The 16086-nt window shown below is 42.8% G+C and overlaps 2 protein-coding genes across 3 annotated transcripts in view; one reads left to right on the forward strand and one right to left on the reverse strand.

The window, feature by feature from the left end:
• The window catches only part of LOC137268821 (uncharacterized), a 69829-nt gene extending 69667 nt beyond the window's left edge, over positions 1 to 162 (forward strand). The window contains exon 35 of the mRNA XM_067803384.1: positions 55 to 162. Within this exon, the coding sequence (XP_067659485.1) occupies positions 55 to 162 (108 nt within the window). The remainder of the gene's footprint in view (positions 1 to 54) is intronic.
• Positions 163 to 3701: 3539 nt separating this feature from the next.
• LOC137268294 (phosphatidylinositol N-acetylglucosaminyltransferase subunit A-like) overlaps positions 3702 to 16086 on the reverse strand; it is a 33917-nt gene continuing 21532 nt past the window's right edge. For both annotated transcript variants that reach the window (XM_067802843.1, XM_067802844.1), the window contains exons 10-12: positions 5047 to 5230; positions 4257 to 4356; positions 3702 to 4004 (exon numbers count right to left, since the gene is read on the reverse strand). In XM_067802843.1, coding sequence (XP_067658944.1) covers positions 3945 to 4004; positions 4257 to 4356; positions 5047 to 5230 — 344 coding nt within the window. In that variant the 3' untranslated portion in view covers positions 3702 to 3944. The remainder of the gene's footprint in view (positions 4005 to 4256; positions 4357 to 5046; positions 5231 to 16086) is intronic.

Genomic DNA, 16086 nt, shown 5'->3' on the forward strand with positions numbered 1-16086 from the left:
ATTATTATGATTTATTATTATTATTATTTTTCTGAAAATTATTCCCTCTTACAGGGCAAGGGAGTGATGACTACATATTGGCTCCTGGGTAAGGAAGGCTACACAAAGCCTCTCCCTGACCAGTCAATGGCTGCTTCATTGTCGAAACACGAGTTCAAATAAAGTCATAAAGAGTTGGATGTTGCTGAAGACTTTCTGTCACTTGTGCCAGAGTTCTGTGGGTGATCCCGAAGACGTCATGATTTCCTTCAAGATTTGTTCTCTTATGTATTGTTATGTTGACCAGTGTGTCAATGGTTTCGTGAATTCCCTGTGAATTCTGTGTCTAAGCAATGACTGTGATGGTGTAAAGGATATTGTTGAATTTCTTGTTGAAAATTGTTGACATTATGGTCTGTTGAAGTGGTTCTCATGAAATGTGTATGTCACTTCAAATCTTTTCCCTGCTGACATTCAGGAAAAGCAAGAAGTTCCTTCAACGAACAATTACACCATTGCATTTCTGGGCATCTCATAGTCTGATACTGTCTCAAGAAAGTTGAAATTGTGTGGGTGTCAAGCATATATACATTAGTTCTTGGATATTACTTTTTGCAACAAAAGGTACTTTAACAGTGGAATTTGTATTGTGTAGGTTTCAAGCTAAAACAATTTTTATCTTTCACCTGATGCCGCTGGAAATGTTACATTAGTGAAATATGTAAAAATTCCATTCAACTGGTAAGTTATGTTTGTAAATCAGACAAAGATTCTGATTGATATGTATTTGTACCTGTTACATTGAAACCATCATGAATATGTTCAGAAGACTTAGGTACTTGATACTGAAGATAAGGCATTTTCATTAACATCTTCATCATTACAGATTGAACCTCGAACCATAAGCTCTTGGTTTCTGTGAAGTAAATCTTTGAAATTTGATGCTTGGATAAAGACGCTATAGTTGATATGCTGGCTTCTGGTTACAGTACTTGTCTCCAAATTTGAAAGCTCATTCTAGTAAACATAGCTTAAGACCCAGTCAGATGAGGTACAATCTACAAAGTGTAATCCCTAAATACTATTTCTGGCTTGCAGACACCAGTGATTTTTGCATGTTTAGCTGGTTAACATTTAAGAAAATACTAGGTGGACACTTTATCAAAACAAGAATCTCATTTTGTCATTTCTACAGTCATTAGGATTAGACGCTCAGCCTTGATGTAGTAACTTCTTCTGATGAATAGATTTTTTCTTAGACATATAAAGGCCCACACAGGATGTCATGTCAAATATTTTTATGTGAACATACATAAACTGCAGAGTTTTGGGGCCAAGTATTCAGTTTGAGACAGATTACTAATAACTTATACACTATCTATGAACTATTAACCACAAAGGATGTAGTCTCTCTCAGATTGAATATTTTCCCTATTTTCATGAGTGCCTTTATTTATCAAGTATTTATTGTGAAGAACTAGTTCCTGTTAATTGCATGAGTTATTTTTGTTAAGGAAATCTATGGTGGGGTTGTAACCAAGAACTGCTCACTGTAAAGATGTCAAGCTGAAATAAAATACTTAAAATTTGTATTTTATTTGTACTTGTTTCAGGAATGTTTAACATCCTTTCTCTCACAGGCTTTTATTCTTCAGTGTGATACTTACTTTTAATGAACACTATATTGATGAAATACACACTCTCTGAATCAAATGATCAATATTTTAAACTTTGCTTGATGAGATGAGTGAGTTTATAACGTCCCACTCAGCAATATTCTAGCTATATGGCAGATGTCTGTAAGTAATGGAATCTGGACCAGGTCAAAAGCATGTGCATCAATCTGCGCAACTGGGACACAATGACATGTCAACCAAGTCTGATCCTCATCACCTGATCCCAGTCAATAAGCATGGGTTTATGCAGATCAATAATAATACTTAATACGTCATCTACTGTTGAGAACAGTCTCCAAACACCTGCTGATTGCTGGCAGCGCTTAATCAGAATTCCTGAACCTTATTATCCCAGATAACCCAAGCTGCCTGTTAGGTGATAGAAGGTTATAGTCACATGACTATCCAACTGGGTACCCATTATCTGCAGGGTGAACAGAACCAATTTTGAGGCAACAAACTCGCTTGCCTGAGGTGAGACCACACGTACTGCATATGCTTCTGATCCATTTTCATGGGTATTGATGAGATGAACAACAAGAGCATCAGAAGATGACATATCCCCCGGCCCCCCACATATTTGAACGGACAAATCATTTGACAGATACTTAATGTTCTTTTTTTAGACTAAGTATAAATTGTTTCCGTCCAATTCATGAAAAATATTAATGCCATATATCTGTAAACAGCAAAAGGAACCACTTCAAGATCTGTCTCATGTATCTGCCAAGATCGATCTGCTGAAAGATATCAAATGGTTTTCAAGTTGAGCTCCGGAAACGAAGCCAATCCCTCCCTTTTGCGACTAAGTCCAAATTGTTTCCATGGAAACTGGGAAAAATAGAAATGCTGAAACTTTGTAAATAGCAAAAGGCACCACTTTGTGGTCTGTCTCACATATCTGTTTTGCTGAAAGTTTTCGAGTTGTGCTCCAGAAATGAAGCCCCTCCCTCCATTTTGAGATTTCGTCAGAATCGTTTCTATGGAAACTGTGAAGATAAATCACAAAAACCTGTAAATAGCAAACCACTTTAGGTTCTGGTTGATATATCTACCAAGTTTTGCAGAAAAATATTGAACGTTTTTTGAGTTCTGCTCCGCAAATGAAGCCCATCCCTCCATTTTGAGACTAAGTCCGAAATGTTTCCATGGAAACCAAGAAAATAATAAATCACAAAAACCTGTAGATTGCAAAAGGCACCACTTGGGGTCTGGCTCACCTATCTACCAAGTTTTACTGACAGATATTAAGAAGTTTTTGAGTTCTGCTCCGGAAACGAAACACACCTCTCACTTTCGAGACAAAGTCCGAAACGTTTTCATGGAAACCGAGAAAACAATATATCACAAAATACCTGTACATAGCAAAAGACACCACATTAGGTTCTGATTGATATATCTACCAAGTTTTGCAAAAAAAAAAAATATTGGACGTTTTTTTAGTTCTGCTCCGGAATTGAAGCCTGCCCCACCATTAGACTAACACCAAAATGTTCCATGGAAAAACCAAAAAAATAAAAATACCAAGAATAGCAAAAGGTATACTATATCCATCAGTTTTTGTATAAAAATATTGAACTGTTTTTGAATTATGCTCCAGAAACAAAATGCATATGGATGGATGGACGGACGGACAGACACGAGGCGTCGACTATATCCTCCTGCATTACATGCCAGGGGGGATAATAACAATGCCAAAAATCTGTAAATAGCAAAAGGCATAACCATAGGTTCAGATTACTGAATCTATCAATTTTGGTCTAAAAACATTGAACAGTTTTAGAGTTATGCTCTGGAAACAAAATGATTACAGACGCACAGACGAACAAGGCGTCAACTACATCCCCCGGCATGTAATGTGATAAAAAGACACTAAATGTATCATTTAACATATATTGCAGTTTTTTCCTGGTATTTTCGGTTAAAAGCTTCGTTATGAATTGAAGTTAACACTATATGATCTCTCCAAGTACACAATATGTCCTATTTTTTAGTATATTATTCACATTTTTCTTTTAAAAAGCAACAAAAGAGAGTGCAAAAATATACACATAGGAAAGTATGAATTTATTTAATGAAACAAATCCATGAACATATATATATATTTGCAATAAATGCTTATATACCAAATGACATGCATCTGGAGTTCATGAAGGCAGATGTGCCAGGGTGTAGCACTGACAATGGTTTGATTATTTGACTACCACATGTTGCTAAACCCAGATTGTCAAAAATCCTGATGTAATACGTTATATGTACACTTAAATATTACTGTGATGGGTTGCGATGTCATCTTCTTGTCTTCTTCCAGGGAACAGGTGTGGACAATACAGGAGCACTTCCTATTGTCTGAAATGTAGAAAACTTAGTTCATAAAACAGATCGTTCATTATTTACTAGTGTTGGTCCTAGTGCTAGAAACATTTGTAACGATAACATAATTAACACTTGTTGATGGACAAATGTGATTTTCATTCAGAATTATTTTATGCTGCACATAGAGTAACAACCTTTGGTCCAGTCGAGAGCCAAGTTATCACAAAAGAACATGTTTCAACAGTCTTTCCACATACTAAATCTGTAATTCATGCTAACACTTACATTATCAGGCCACAACAACTGTAGAATCCACAAGACTGCTACATTCAGGACAGCAGCAATCACAAACAGCTTCCCTGACAGTGGGCCACACTGGTAGTATCTGAAGTGAAACAGTTCTAAATCAACTTTCTGACACAAGTAGGGTGTTATATTTCACCAAAATCATTCTGCAGACGCACAAAGGTACTGAGACTGCTACAATACACTCGGATATTTGGTGATTTGAACTGTAGTCCTTCATGAATTCAATTCGTTATTCGTATTCTCCAGAACTGAATATGAATGACTATTTACATTTTATAATGGAGCATGTTTCACTTGACCCCTTATGTCCTTTTGTCAAAGTGAGGTATGCAAGAATGGAGTATGCATAAGCCTTGCAGTAATGCAAGTCACGTTAGTTTGCAATGGCTGCACATAGTACTGTGCACTATAACTATTAGTCATGTCAGATCACTGGTTATTACTATGACAAATTAACATTCAACATGGGCGTACCTTATTGTGCATCAATCACTTCACTACAGTGTTGTATTGATGAATAATAATTCATGTTCGTTACCCACTATTCATGAACATATACTTGCCACATAGTGAATTTGCTGCAGCCCTAAAATGTACCGTGTCGGGAATCAATCATGAGGAAGCAAACAAAACACAAGGCTACCACATCAACAATATTTTAAGTCAGCTATTTACTAAAGGGCAAATATGCAAAACTGATTGGGTCAATAATATGAGTTTATTTGATCAGTAACGATGAAAATTAGGAAAGGTACTGGTTGTTAACCTCAAAAGTCGATCAGGAAGGTCTCGTGTTGGTTTCTGGCTGACTGCATTGTACACAACCTCTGTTCTCTTTGCAACATTGCGCCATGTGTAAAGGTCCTTTATCCGCTTGTGTGCTTCATAAGGGGACACAACTCTACCAAGCCTTTTATCCCTGATCGCTTTTTCAAGTTCCTCAACCAGACCTGAAAAAACAAGTTATGAAGAGGGTAAATCATGTGTTCCCAGGTATTTTTTAAAACCACAAAAACAGAGATTAAAATCATTAAAATCAAAGATTAAAATCAGACACTAAAATTGTCTTTAGTGATAGACATTGATTGTTGTTTAATGAAATATTTCGTAATATTCCTGCTATATCACAGTATCCCCAAACAAAATCTGGTACAGCCAAACCAATGTTTGACAATATGAGCACTAATGTATCAATTTACATTGAAAAAGACTCTATCCCTAATCAAGCAGCCTAGGTACTGTAACCACAAACTCCACCAATTTGAACATGTTTGCTTTACAACAAACAGAACGTGACATACATATATCACAGTCAAACTGTCAACCAGTCATTTCACCAAATGATTGAAACTTTCAGTCATTTGATCAAAAGACTAAAATTTCAGCCATCTGGTAAAAAGAATTGGCGTTCTATCTCGTCTGACTGCCTGAAGACTTTTAGTCAATCCATCAAATGCAAGGTATTAGTTTTGATGGTTGTCATAACTGATTCAATTTGTTTGATCCTATTTGAGATTTACTGGTTTCATTTTACACACTAGTTTACACACTGTGGGGGTTTTCTCCCAATGCTTCACACATCAAAACATTCAGTTATGGGTGATTCAATCACTAAGACATTCACACAGAAGCTGTATGAGGAGCTAATGAAGGTGTTCATCTCTGAACTACAGTACTTTGCCACAAATGAAGAGCTCAAACAAGAGCTACAGACCATGCCAAATGACTGGTTGAAAATTTTAGTTATTTGATCAAATGACTGGTTTGACAGTTTGACTGTAACATGCATATTGTTAGTAGAGATTTAGGTCACGATCAAGACTGACTTGGATTGGATGCCATCTATTCAGGAAGTCACAACCACACATCAACAGGTAAAGGCAGTTTCACAAAGTTAGTTCTGTTTTGTGCCACTTTTGTAATATTACAGCAATATCACAGCAGGGGATACAGGAAATGGGCTTAATAATAATAATATGTGCATTTATATTGCACCTAACACCATTCGCAAGGTGAAAGCTCATAGCACTAACAGTCAAAGCAGGCATATTATTACCTCGGATAACCCAAGCTGCCTGCTAGGCGCTAGAAGGTTATAGTCATGTGACTTATCCCACTGGGTACCCATTTTCTGCTGGGTCAACCGAGGCAATGTGAACACACTCACTTGCCTATGGTGAGACTACATGTGTTATGTTCTTCGTTGTGGGGCAGGACTGAAGTCCTAGAAACACTCAGGAGTCAAGCTGCAGGTCCCCCATCTGAGCACTGAGTGCACCTATCACTGGTTAACTTCAACTGATCGTGACCACATACAGCCACCAATGTATCACTGTGAGGAATAAAACACAGGTCTACGGTGGGACAAGAAAACAAGTAACGACTATCCAGTCACATCACCCCATTTTCACAGAGAAACTGAATACAGGTACTGTAAATCTATGTTCAGAGTATAAGGGTTAGAAAAGAGTAGTATATACAATGGGGGTTCTGGACCACTTTTAAAAAAAGTCTCTACAAAGCCTTATTTAGTAAATAAGGCTTTGGTTGGGACCTTAGCTCTTGCTACTATTACCCCTACTACAAAAAAGTTGGCGGTAATTACTATGCCTATGTCACGTTTATATCGATGAAACAGTTTAACGTGAACCGCCTATGATCTCTTTGGTGTTCATAATAAAGGCTTGCTGGGCTTTTTGTATCCACTGTTCTATGTACTTTTTTTTCTCGTCCTCGCTGATAGCAGACTTACGAGACTTGGACCGAATATCTTGTTTCATTCCGTTATATTTTGTGAGTTCAGAGAGGATTGAACGAAACTCCTCTTCTGAGATCTTACTATCAGAGAGTGCCGTGGAAATACGATCACTCACTGTGTTGAGCTTTGCTTCGGCCAGAACCCTGATCTCGTCGTGTTTCAATGCCTTACGATGCAGTCTGCGTGATAATAACTTAAGCGCCAACCCTGCTAACCCTGCCACCCCTGCCGTTATTTCAATACCTAGCACTATAGGTGCAGCCACGATGGTAGCCAACAACCCAACGCCTGCCGCCCCTAGTCCCATGCTGGTTGCCATAAGGGTAGTGTCAGCCCCGTCCACGATATTGAAAGCTCTATTGTACTTCTTACATAGTGCTTTCCGCGTGTCACGGTCTTGTTCTAGTTGACGTTTCACATCACATAACTGCCTCAAGTGGAACCCATCTACGGTTTCCAACGTCTTCGCTACTTCCTCTACGACTGGGTACAGACCCATCCTATAATATATATTATGAAAGATATTTTAATTGGGTTTCAGTTAATAGTCCATAAGTGAATTTGAATTCTATAAGGTCTATACCACTATTCAGGGTAATAGGTGAGAGGTTAATAGACTTTCCTGTTGTAATAAAAACCCCACTGAGACTTATTAAGCGGTTTATATGACCCGGGGTATCCCGTTGTATAACAATACGACAATGTTGACCTATGTGTTCGTCATACCAGTGTATTGACACCCCGGGTACAATTTGTTGTACTCTTGAGTTGTTTTCAGTGCTTAAATAAAAGAAGACTTCTATGATGAGTGTGGAAGGGGAGAATATATCAAGAATATTTATATTACTCAAACGATTGCTAAATGTTAATTTATTTTTTCCTACAGACTTTAAACTATTTACAGAATTAATAGACATCATGAATCCCCTCTCCGGAATGATGAAATCCCCGATCCAGCTACCGTTGTTACTAATCTTAGAGATCCACTGATTTATGTCCATTGTGATATAAGGTGAGGCGAGTGTTAAGTTGATCTTCCATTTGGGCTCTTTAAAATCTGATAACGACACCCGTCTGTACACGTTGTCTTTGAAGTGCAGGATATATAAGGTGTCTTCCTCACCAGGCTGATCGAATCCCTCCGTATCTCCTAGGTCGTTAAGCGTTGTGTTGGGACGATGACTGGCCATTATTATACTATTATGATATAATTTCCAACTGGTTTTTTGATAATAGTTCAGGGGTGAACTTCATACCCATGAAGTGTATGTTGGCAGGCAGGAAGATATTGGTTAGTGATATCTTGTTTTCCACGATCACGTTGACACCCTGCAGACTGGTGTTGGAGTTGGAACCCACCCGCACGTAAACGTTGCAAACTTGATACTGGTGTCGTTTCACCCACCCGAGTTTGATCCCCTTCACTATCTCGACATCATTCCCCGATGGTTCCCCTAGGTAGACTTTGATGATCAGTGTTGAGTTTGCCGGTAGATCCTCTAGTATAGTGACCACGCCTTCGAATTCAGACACCAACTGCAAATTCACGTTTTGTATGGTCAGTTTACTCGATAGCATGTGGGCTGCCATAGTGTTGAGTGGGTTGACGACTACGCTACGTCTCTGAGTTGGGACGTAAGCCACTAGCAGGGTTCCATTGTTCACGACTTTGTTTAGGTGGTTGTCTTTGTTATCCGTGAACACGTAGGGAGAGACGAGTCTAATATTGAGAAACCAGTCGTCGTTATCGGGTAACAACACCCACTTGTCATCTTCGGTGAAGACGAGCATATATGGTTTGTTTTGGACGATGGTAGTGCTCTCAACATCGTCTAAGTCGAACAGTTTACCCCCGAACGATGGGTATATTATCCAGTTATTATCACCGGTGTTGACAAGGGCGTACTTAGTGTTGACTTTTGCTCTTGTGGTATCTATTATATCACTTAGGGCTCCACCGGAGGGGACTTCAACGCGTTTGTAAATGTTGTTTTTCAGTTGAAAGGCGTACGATGTACCATCTACTCCGGGAGCGTCGAAACCGCGCGTGTCTCCGAGGTCGGAGATCCCGATATTGACGCATTTTTTCACTCTGGGCCCTTGTGCGCTGGTCATTTTACATGAAGCGTTAAGCTGAGGTATCCTATATTTACAGGATTATGATTTATATCTAACACCGATATTGTCAGCTCAGGTATGTTGCCCTGGATTAATCTCTTATACTGCCGTGGTGAAAACGACTCGGTTCTACCGTCGTTGTATTTCTCAGTTTTCACCGGCACTGCTCTCAATATAGTGGAAGGGTGACCTCCTTGAATGTTGTACGTTGTGCTCACCTGACCGAGATGAATGTACAGCTCTCGGTACGGTACTAGGTCGGGTAACTTCGTGCCTGTGACGGTTGTTGTTGGTTTTATCTCGTCAGGAGACATACCGAGTATCCTCGCTAATGGTCGGCCTAGCCTCAAGGGGTTTCTTCCGTTGTTGATTAACACCACTGTACCGTTTGAGTCGTTCATCTTGAGTTCGGCTCCCAGGGGTTTGAAGACCTCGTCGTTTAGAGAGCACACGCTGTAGTAGCCGTCAGTTATCTGACTGCGAGTTCCACTGACGAACAGCTTATTGTTGCTGGCGTTGATGTTAGTCCATTGCGGTAGGTAGGTGATATCGCAGAGTGCGACTTCGAGTTGGTCTGACGCGTTATCGATCGCGTGCGTCAGCTGAACGGCCTCACCGCTCGTTATTCCTGGCAGTGTTATGTACATGTTAGAGTATATATGCTCATTATATAAGAGTTTTAAAATGTTGTTTTACCCTAAACTGGAAGTAGATTTCTCCCCCATGAAGATCGTAGTTGCTCCTGAGTTGTATTTCAATGCCCAGCTTTTAGATGTGTTTGATAAGTATAAGCTTTCGGTGACTAACATCAAGGCAGTCCACGCTTGGTTCAACAACCCTATGCAGTTCTGGCAGAATCAATTAAACTTTGCCGTGTGGTGCGCTACAACGGGGTGTGGTGTGACATTGACCGACACTCGGCATGGACCGCTGAGTCAGTCTGTGTTCAAGTTCCACGTGTACTACCAGGTCAGACGTATCCATAAAGAGATCAGCGCCCCCCTCCCACAGGACAAAGCGTGGGACGCAACAAACAACCCGTACGATAGACGGGTCTACGAATGTATTTGCAATGAATTCAAAATAAGCCCGAAGACGGATTGGCGTTTGCCGGGGCTGAATCATGGGTTGGGTATTCCTTACAGCGATGGGCTCTCAGTAAAAGCATTTAAGAAAGATTTACTAACAAACTTTATGAAACGAAAAATGTTTAGTACTGGGAATTTTTTCCATGCATTAGATGATATTGTTCCTAAACCTACCAAATATGGACCAAAACCAGTGAAAGATGCAAGTGATGATTTAGTGAAACGAGGTATACTTAGGCAGGACTTTGCTTTATCGAGTAATGAATGGAGGGATGATCGTATGGACTTTGAAGGTGGTGTTGCTTTCACAATCCAGAAAGTGGAGCAGTCAACCGCAGACGGGTGGAAAATGTTTATGCTGGACAAGTCGAAAGAATTCACTCGTGCCGGGGTAGTCAGGTTGAACGACTCGATTCGAACGTACGTGTGGGCACTGTTGGGTGCGCAGTCGATGACGCGTTCCAACATCCTCGGTAAGGGAACTGCTTACGACGCTCAGAAACAGTTCGTTTCCAACGTTGAGGATGCTATCAATTCTCCAGTTGATCTCCCGCGGGCCATCGACCGTTACCAAAACGTGTTAGAATACGCCAGATCGAAAGTCAATTACGTGTTCGGCGTGGGGCTGTACATGGCTCCGAGTGATATGCAACTGAGAGTAAAAAAAGTGGTGGGTTATAACAACAAAATAGTCATAGCCACGAAGGATCAAAAGTTGGGTATCAACCCGATATTAACACCACCTATATCCCACACATCCCACCACGTGAAACAGGTATAGTGACGTCACCCCCGGAGTCTAAAGTTAATGTGGAGGTACCCCCCACACACCCTAATATGCAGGCTCAGCAGCATATTGATAGTAAAACGGCCCTGGTGGTTGGTGGGGTAGCTTTGGGACTTATTTGGTTAAAGATTTCTTAGCCGCTACGTACACCAGACCCGCCACGGCGACGATGGCTGCCCACAGGTTTTGACTGAGCCACATGGCAGTTTTAGACAGAGCGCTCAACAACCACGAGACGATGCTACCCAGGATGCCGGGAAGGGCTTCGGCGGCTTTACCAGCCAGTTTAGCTAGGCCTTCCCCGAGTTTTTTTATCCAGTCTTTAACACCCCCACCGCCACTTGGGGTTCCGCCGCCGGCAGGCACCACAGTACCCCCTGTCAGTGACACCACCAGGGTTGATATGATGAAACCCAATGCAGTCAGAATGCTGGCGATGGTGATCCCTTGCTCCCGGAACAATATCCGAATCCTGTCTGCTAACATGGTGTCTCGGTAGAGGACTTGATTGATGGTTTCCCGCACACGGTTGGCCTGGGATCGAAGCTTTTCTTTGTAGCCGGACGCTGTCTCCAACCAGACCTGCCTTTCATCTTCCAAATTACGTATTCGTTCCTCGATGGTGGCTTTAATAGACTCGTCCTCAGTTTCACCGAGTTTTTTCTTTTCATAGGCGATTTGGTTGTCTATCTCACTCACTTTGGCCGTGCTTTTCCAGAGATGGCCACGAATGGTTTGCATCAACAGGTCCAACCCCTTCAGTTCCCGAAAGGTAATTTCGAGGCCCGGGAAGGGCTTGTTCTCGTAGTCAGCCAACACCTTTTCAATATCATAAGTCATGTTTTGAACCGATGTGGCGTCCCTGATGACTTCCAGATCTTGACGGGCCTTCGGGGGAATCTTAGGTCGCGCGCCACCGTACTCTGTGAAACCTAGTTCATCTTGGACAAAGCCAATATCATATTTACTGGCCAATGTTGATAAAGCAAGCGGTTTTCTCGTGTGTTTTTTCATGAGATCGATCTCCTGGTTATTATATAAAAAACGCAGCTTACCCTTGCTATCGAGGGTAAACTTGGTATAGTCTCGCCCCAACGGCTTGATTTTGTCTCTTTCTTCAATTGCGTAGTAATAATCGTCGACGGTGTCCTTCACGAGTTTGGTCCTTGGTGAGAATGAGGTCTCCTGCTCGACAGCCGGCTGTAGGCTAGTACTGAATGAGGTCTCCTGCTCGACAGCCGGCTGTAGGCTAGTACTGAATGAGGTCTCCTGCTCATCGTATGCCTGGGCACTAGCGCCCCGCAACTCCTCCATAGGTATGTCTACATCCATAGGTATGTCTTCAGCCATTATTTAGTATTAAAAATATATTTCGTTTATATATAATAATGTACGGCAGAAAATTAGATCCTTTCAGAAGATTGAGAGAGCCATTAGGAGCCAGAGCCGTGCGTCAGTCGGTGACCATCACCAACAATCCCAGCAAGATAGACCAGAATCAAACTCTGCTGGTTAGATTTCCAAACCTTGGTGAGAATGACCTTATTGTACCAGGCACTGTTCGACTGGTGTTCAATATCACGTTGACCTCCGACAACGACAAACGCGAGCTAGTGCGGAACGTGGGGCGAGCTATCATCAAGAAAACGACCGTCAAGATCAGCGGTAACGAGGTGCTGAGCATCGACGACAGCGACGTGTTTCACTGCTACTGGGATCTCTGGAAAAGCGAGAGAGAACGAGTCAATGATGTGTACCAGGGCATCAGCAAATCAACCCGGGCGCGCATAGGGTATGTCTTCACGCAAGAACAGCAAGACAAGCTATCGGACGGTGAAAAGGCCATCGCTCGAGCATACGGGAATCGATTCTGCGTGCCGCTCGACTTCGAGTTGCTCACGGGACACGCGCCGTTTTACCAGGCCGCGCTGGGTGATAGGCTCGAATACGAGCTCACGTTTAACGACTATAGCAAAGTAGTGCGTACGCCGAACGGTGATGAGGCCAGTTATGCCATAGACAACATCTCTCTGGAGTTCGACATGGTCACTAGCCCGGAGCTGGCCAGGCAGGTTCGAAGTCAGTACTCTGGGAAGATGGCTATCCTGTACGATCGCGTACTGAGGCATAGATCAGTCGTGCGAGATAAGAGCGACACTGTGTGGAATATCAACCTGAACGTGCCGGCGCGATCGATGAAAGGTATCCTGGTCGTCCCCGTGGAGTATTACGATCCATTCCGGAGGGACAGCGAGAAGTTTTTCAACCCCGAGATTGAAAAGGTGGAAGTGACCATCGAGGGCGTGCCCAACCAGCTGTTCAGTCATGGTATGAGACCACACCAGCAGTGGGATGAGATAAAAAAGCTACCAGTGGGGGATTACATAACAAAGGACCTGGACCTCGGCTCCGTGCAGATCGGTGAATACCTGACCACCAAGTACGCCCTATGGTTGAACATGCGATCCACAGATGATGATAAACTGCACGGTAGCGGGCGCCGTATAGATAACGGCAGCGAAGGGATAACCATCCAGATTACTAAGAAGGCTCAACCCGCTGGTAAGTTGAAATTATATCTGTACGTTATTATGGACGTGCAACTTAATATAGACAATGGGAGATTCGTGCAAGCCATCTACTGATGGGGGGTACCCCCCCACACCCCCCAACAATAAACAGTCCCCACTGCCCCACCTCCCCACTGACCCACACTGCGCCATAGTATGCGGGCAGACTGGCTGTGGGAAGACCGTTTTCGTGTTGGATATGTTGGAGGGTTACTACAAGGATGTGTTCGATAACATCGTTATCATGTGCCCTACTCTGAGCATGAATAAAATGTACGCGCGACCTTGGGTGATGACGGACCCGGACGTACACAAAATCGACCCTGGAACACGCCTGCAGGACTGGTTGAAAGCTCTTCACGAGAAATTTAAAGGGGAACCGACGCTGTTTATACTGGACGACTGCAGCGCTAATCGCGAGATAACAAAAAAGAGAGACATGCTATCGTACCTGGCCTTCTCCGGCCGGCATGCAAATCACAGCGTCTGGGTGCTAACGCAGAAGTTCAACTCGGTGTTGAAAGACCTCAGGGAGCAGACGCGATGGGTGGCCTTATTTCACTGCAAGGACAGGGATTCGTTCGAGGAGTGTTTGAGAGAGAACGATGTGATGAGCAAATTAGAACGGGAACGGGTGAAGAAACAGCTCGCTGAAACTAAACACGCTAAGCTCGTGCTAAAGACCGACCAACCAGTAGCATATATAGTATGCTAAAGCTAAGCAAAGCTAAGCAAAGCTAAGCAAAGCTAAGCAAAGCTAAGCAAAGCTAAGCAAAGCTAAGCATATAGCTATGATATTTGAAGTGTTTGTCGTGTGCAACTTAACCTTCATTTCTCTGTGTTTTGTCTGCATCGGGTATTATATAGTTAAAACTAAATCTTACTTATTATATTATAAGATGGAGTGTGAGGAATTGCTCGAACAGTTGGTACCTGGGGGTACCCCCACGCCGCCGGCAGGCCCCACTGATGATAAGCGAGAGAAACTGGTGGCGTTGGCTGTTGGCGGCAAAGCCAAACATTACTTTGGAGACTACACTCCGGATAAAATTCATAAAATGTCAGCCGAAGAAATCGATAAGCTGTACGCTAGATACGAGTCCCGGCTCGGAGCAGAAATGACAAAGACAATAGGATCGGCTAGGACCCAGATATACACCGGTATTGTGTCATACTTCCTTCCCATTCCACCAGAGCGCCGACTTTACCTGTGGGAAGACCTCGAGAAAGACCCTTTTATCGAACACGCCGTGAGCTATATTAGCTGCGAGCTGTACCACAAATATGGCATGTTGTTGGCTCCAGTGACGGCGGCGATTATCACGGCAAAGCATTGTCAATTTGAGAGAAAAAATAATAATAATAGTATAGATGGATGCTGCACAGGAGACCCCTCCTGAGGTGAGGGAAACCCCTCCCGAGGTGACGGTGGAGACCCCTTCACAGGAACCAGTGAGGGAAGTGACCCCAGTGGAGGTACCCCCAACAGTAACCAGACAGAAGAATCCTAAGAGAGTAGCTGCCGGTAAAAAACGGTGGTGTAACCAACATAAAGTGACCAACCCAACCCGACTGTAGTTGGCTGTAGGCGTAACTGCTGCCTTGGCTATCTCGTGGTTATACGTGGGGGTACCCTCCCACAGTGAGCCACCACCCAACAGTGAGCCCCCCACCCCCACAGTCGACCCGCATATCATGTTATAATTTTAATATTTTATATCATATACATAATGTCTGAGGGGAAAACGTTCGTCAACGACGCATACCACGCCACAGTGGTCGCCAGTCTAGCCGTAGGGTACGCTCGGTTGACTAAAATGGTGCTTAAACAACCAACTATCAAGCTAGATTTCAACCTGCAGGATATGGGTATGCTCATAATGAACCTTGGTATGGCGATGGCCACAAAAGACATCCTAGTAAAACAAGGAATAATACCTGAAAATATAATGAAATAAATATAGGATGGCCACGATAGCTATGATGGCCGGTGGGGCGTTAGCGAATGCCCTGGCATTTTCCGGGAGTAATTTCCTCTTCTCGAAACTACGAGATGATCACGCAATACAGGAAGAAAGGAAGCGGCACGACCTCGCTACTGAGAAATTACAAAGGGCACAGGCCGAGTACGCTAAAAAACGCCTCCAGAGGATCGATTTTATTAACGAGCAACTCACGCGTGAAAACCATGCCGTTCAAACATTCACCGATGTCGATGAAGCAATGAAAGAATACTACCTACTAACTGGTAAACGATTGGAACCGCTAAATAAACCCACACTCGCTCAGTACTACACACCATCCAAGGGACAAATGAATCGTGAACTGGTCTTCATAGTGTTGGGTATAGCAGCTACTGCGTTGGTTGCTAAGCAATTAAATTAAAATACCTATATAAGTAAACATGAGACCCGCTCCATACCGATGCGAATACATACTTATGGGGAAGACCGAGGCCTGTGGTAGGAAATGCAGGAATCAGGGG

The sequence above is a fragment of the Haliotis asinina genome, chromosome 16, assembly GCF_037392515.1.
Source record: "Haliotis asinina isolate JCU_RB_2024 chromosome 16, JCU_Hal_asi_v2, whole genome shotgun sequence".
Classification (NCBI taxonomy): domain Eukaryota; kingdom Metazoa; phylum Mollusca; class Gastropoda; order Lepetellida; family Haliotidae; genus Haliotis; species Haliotis asinina.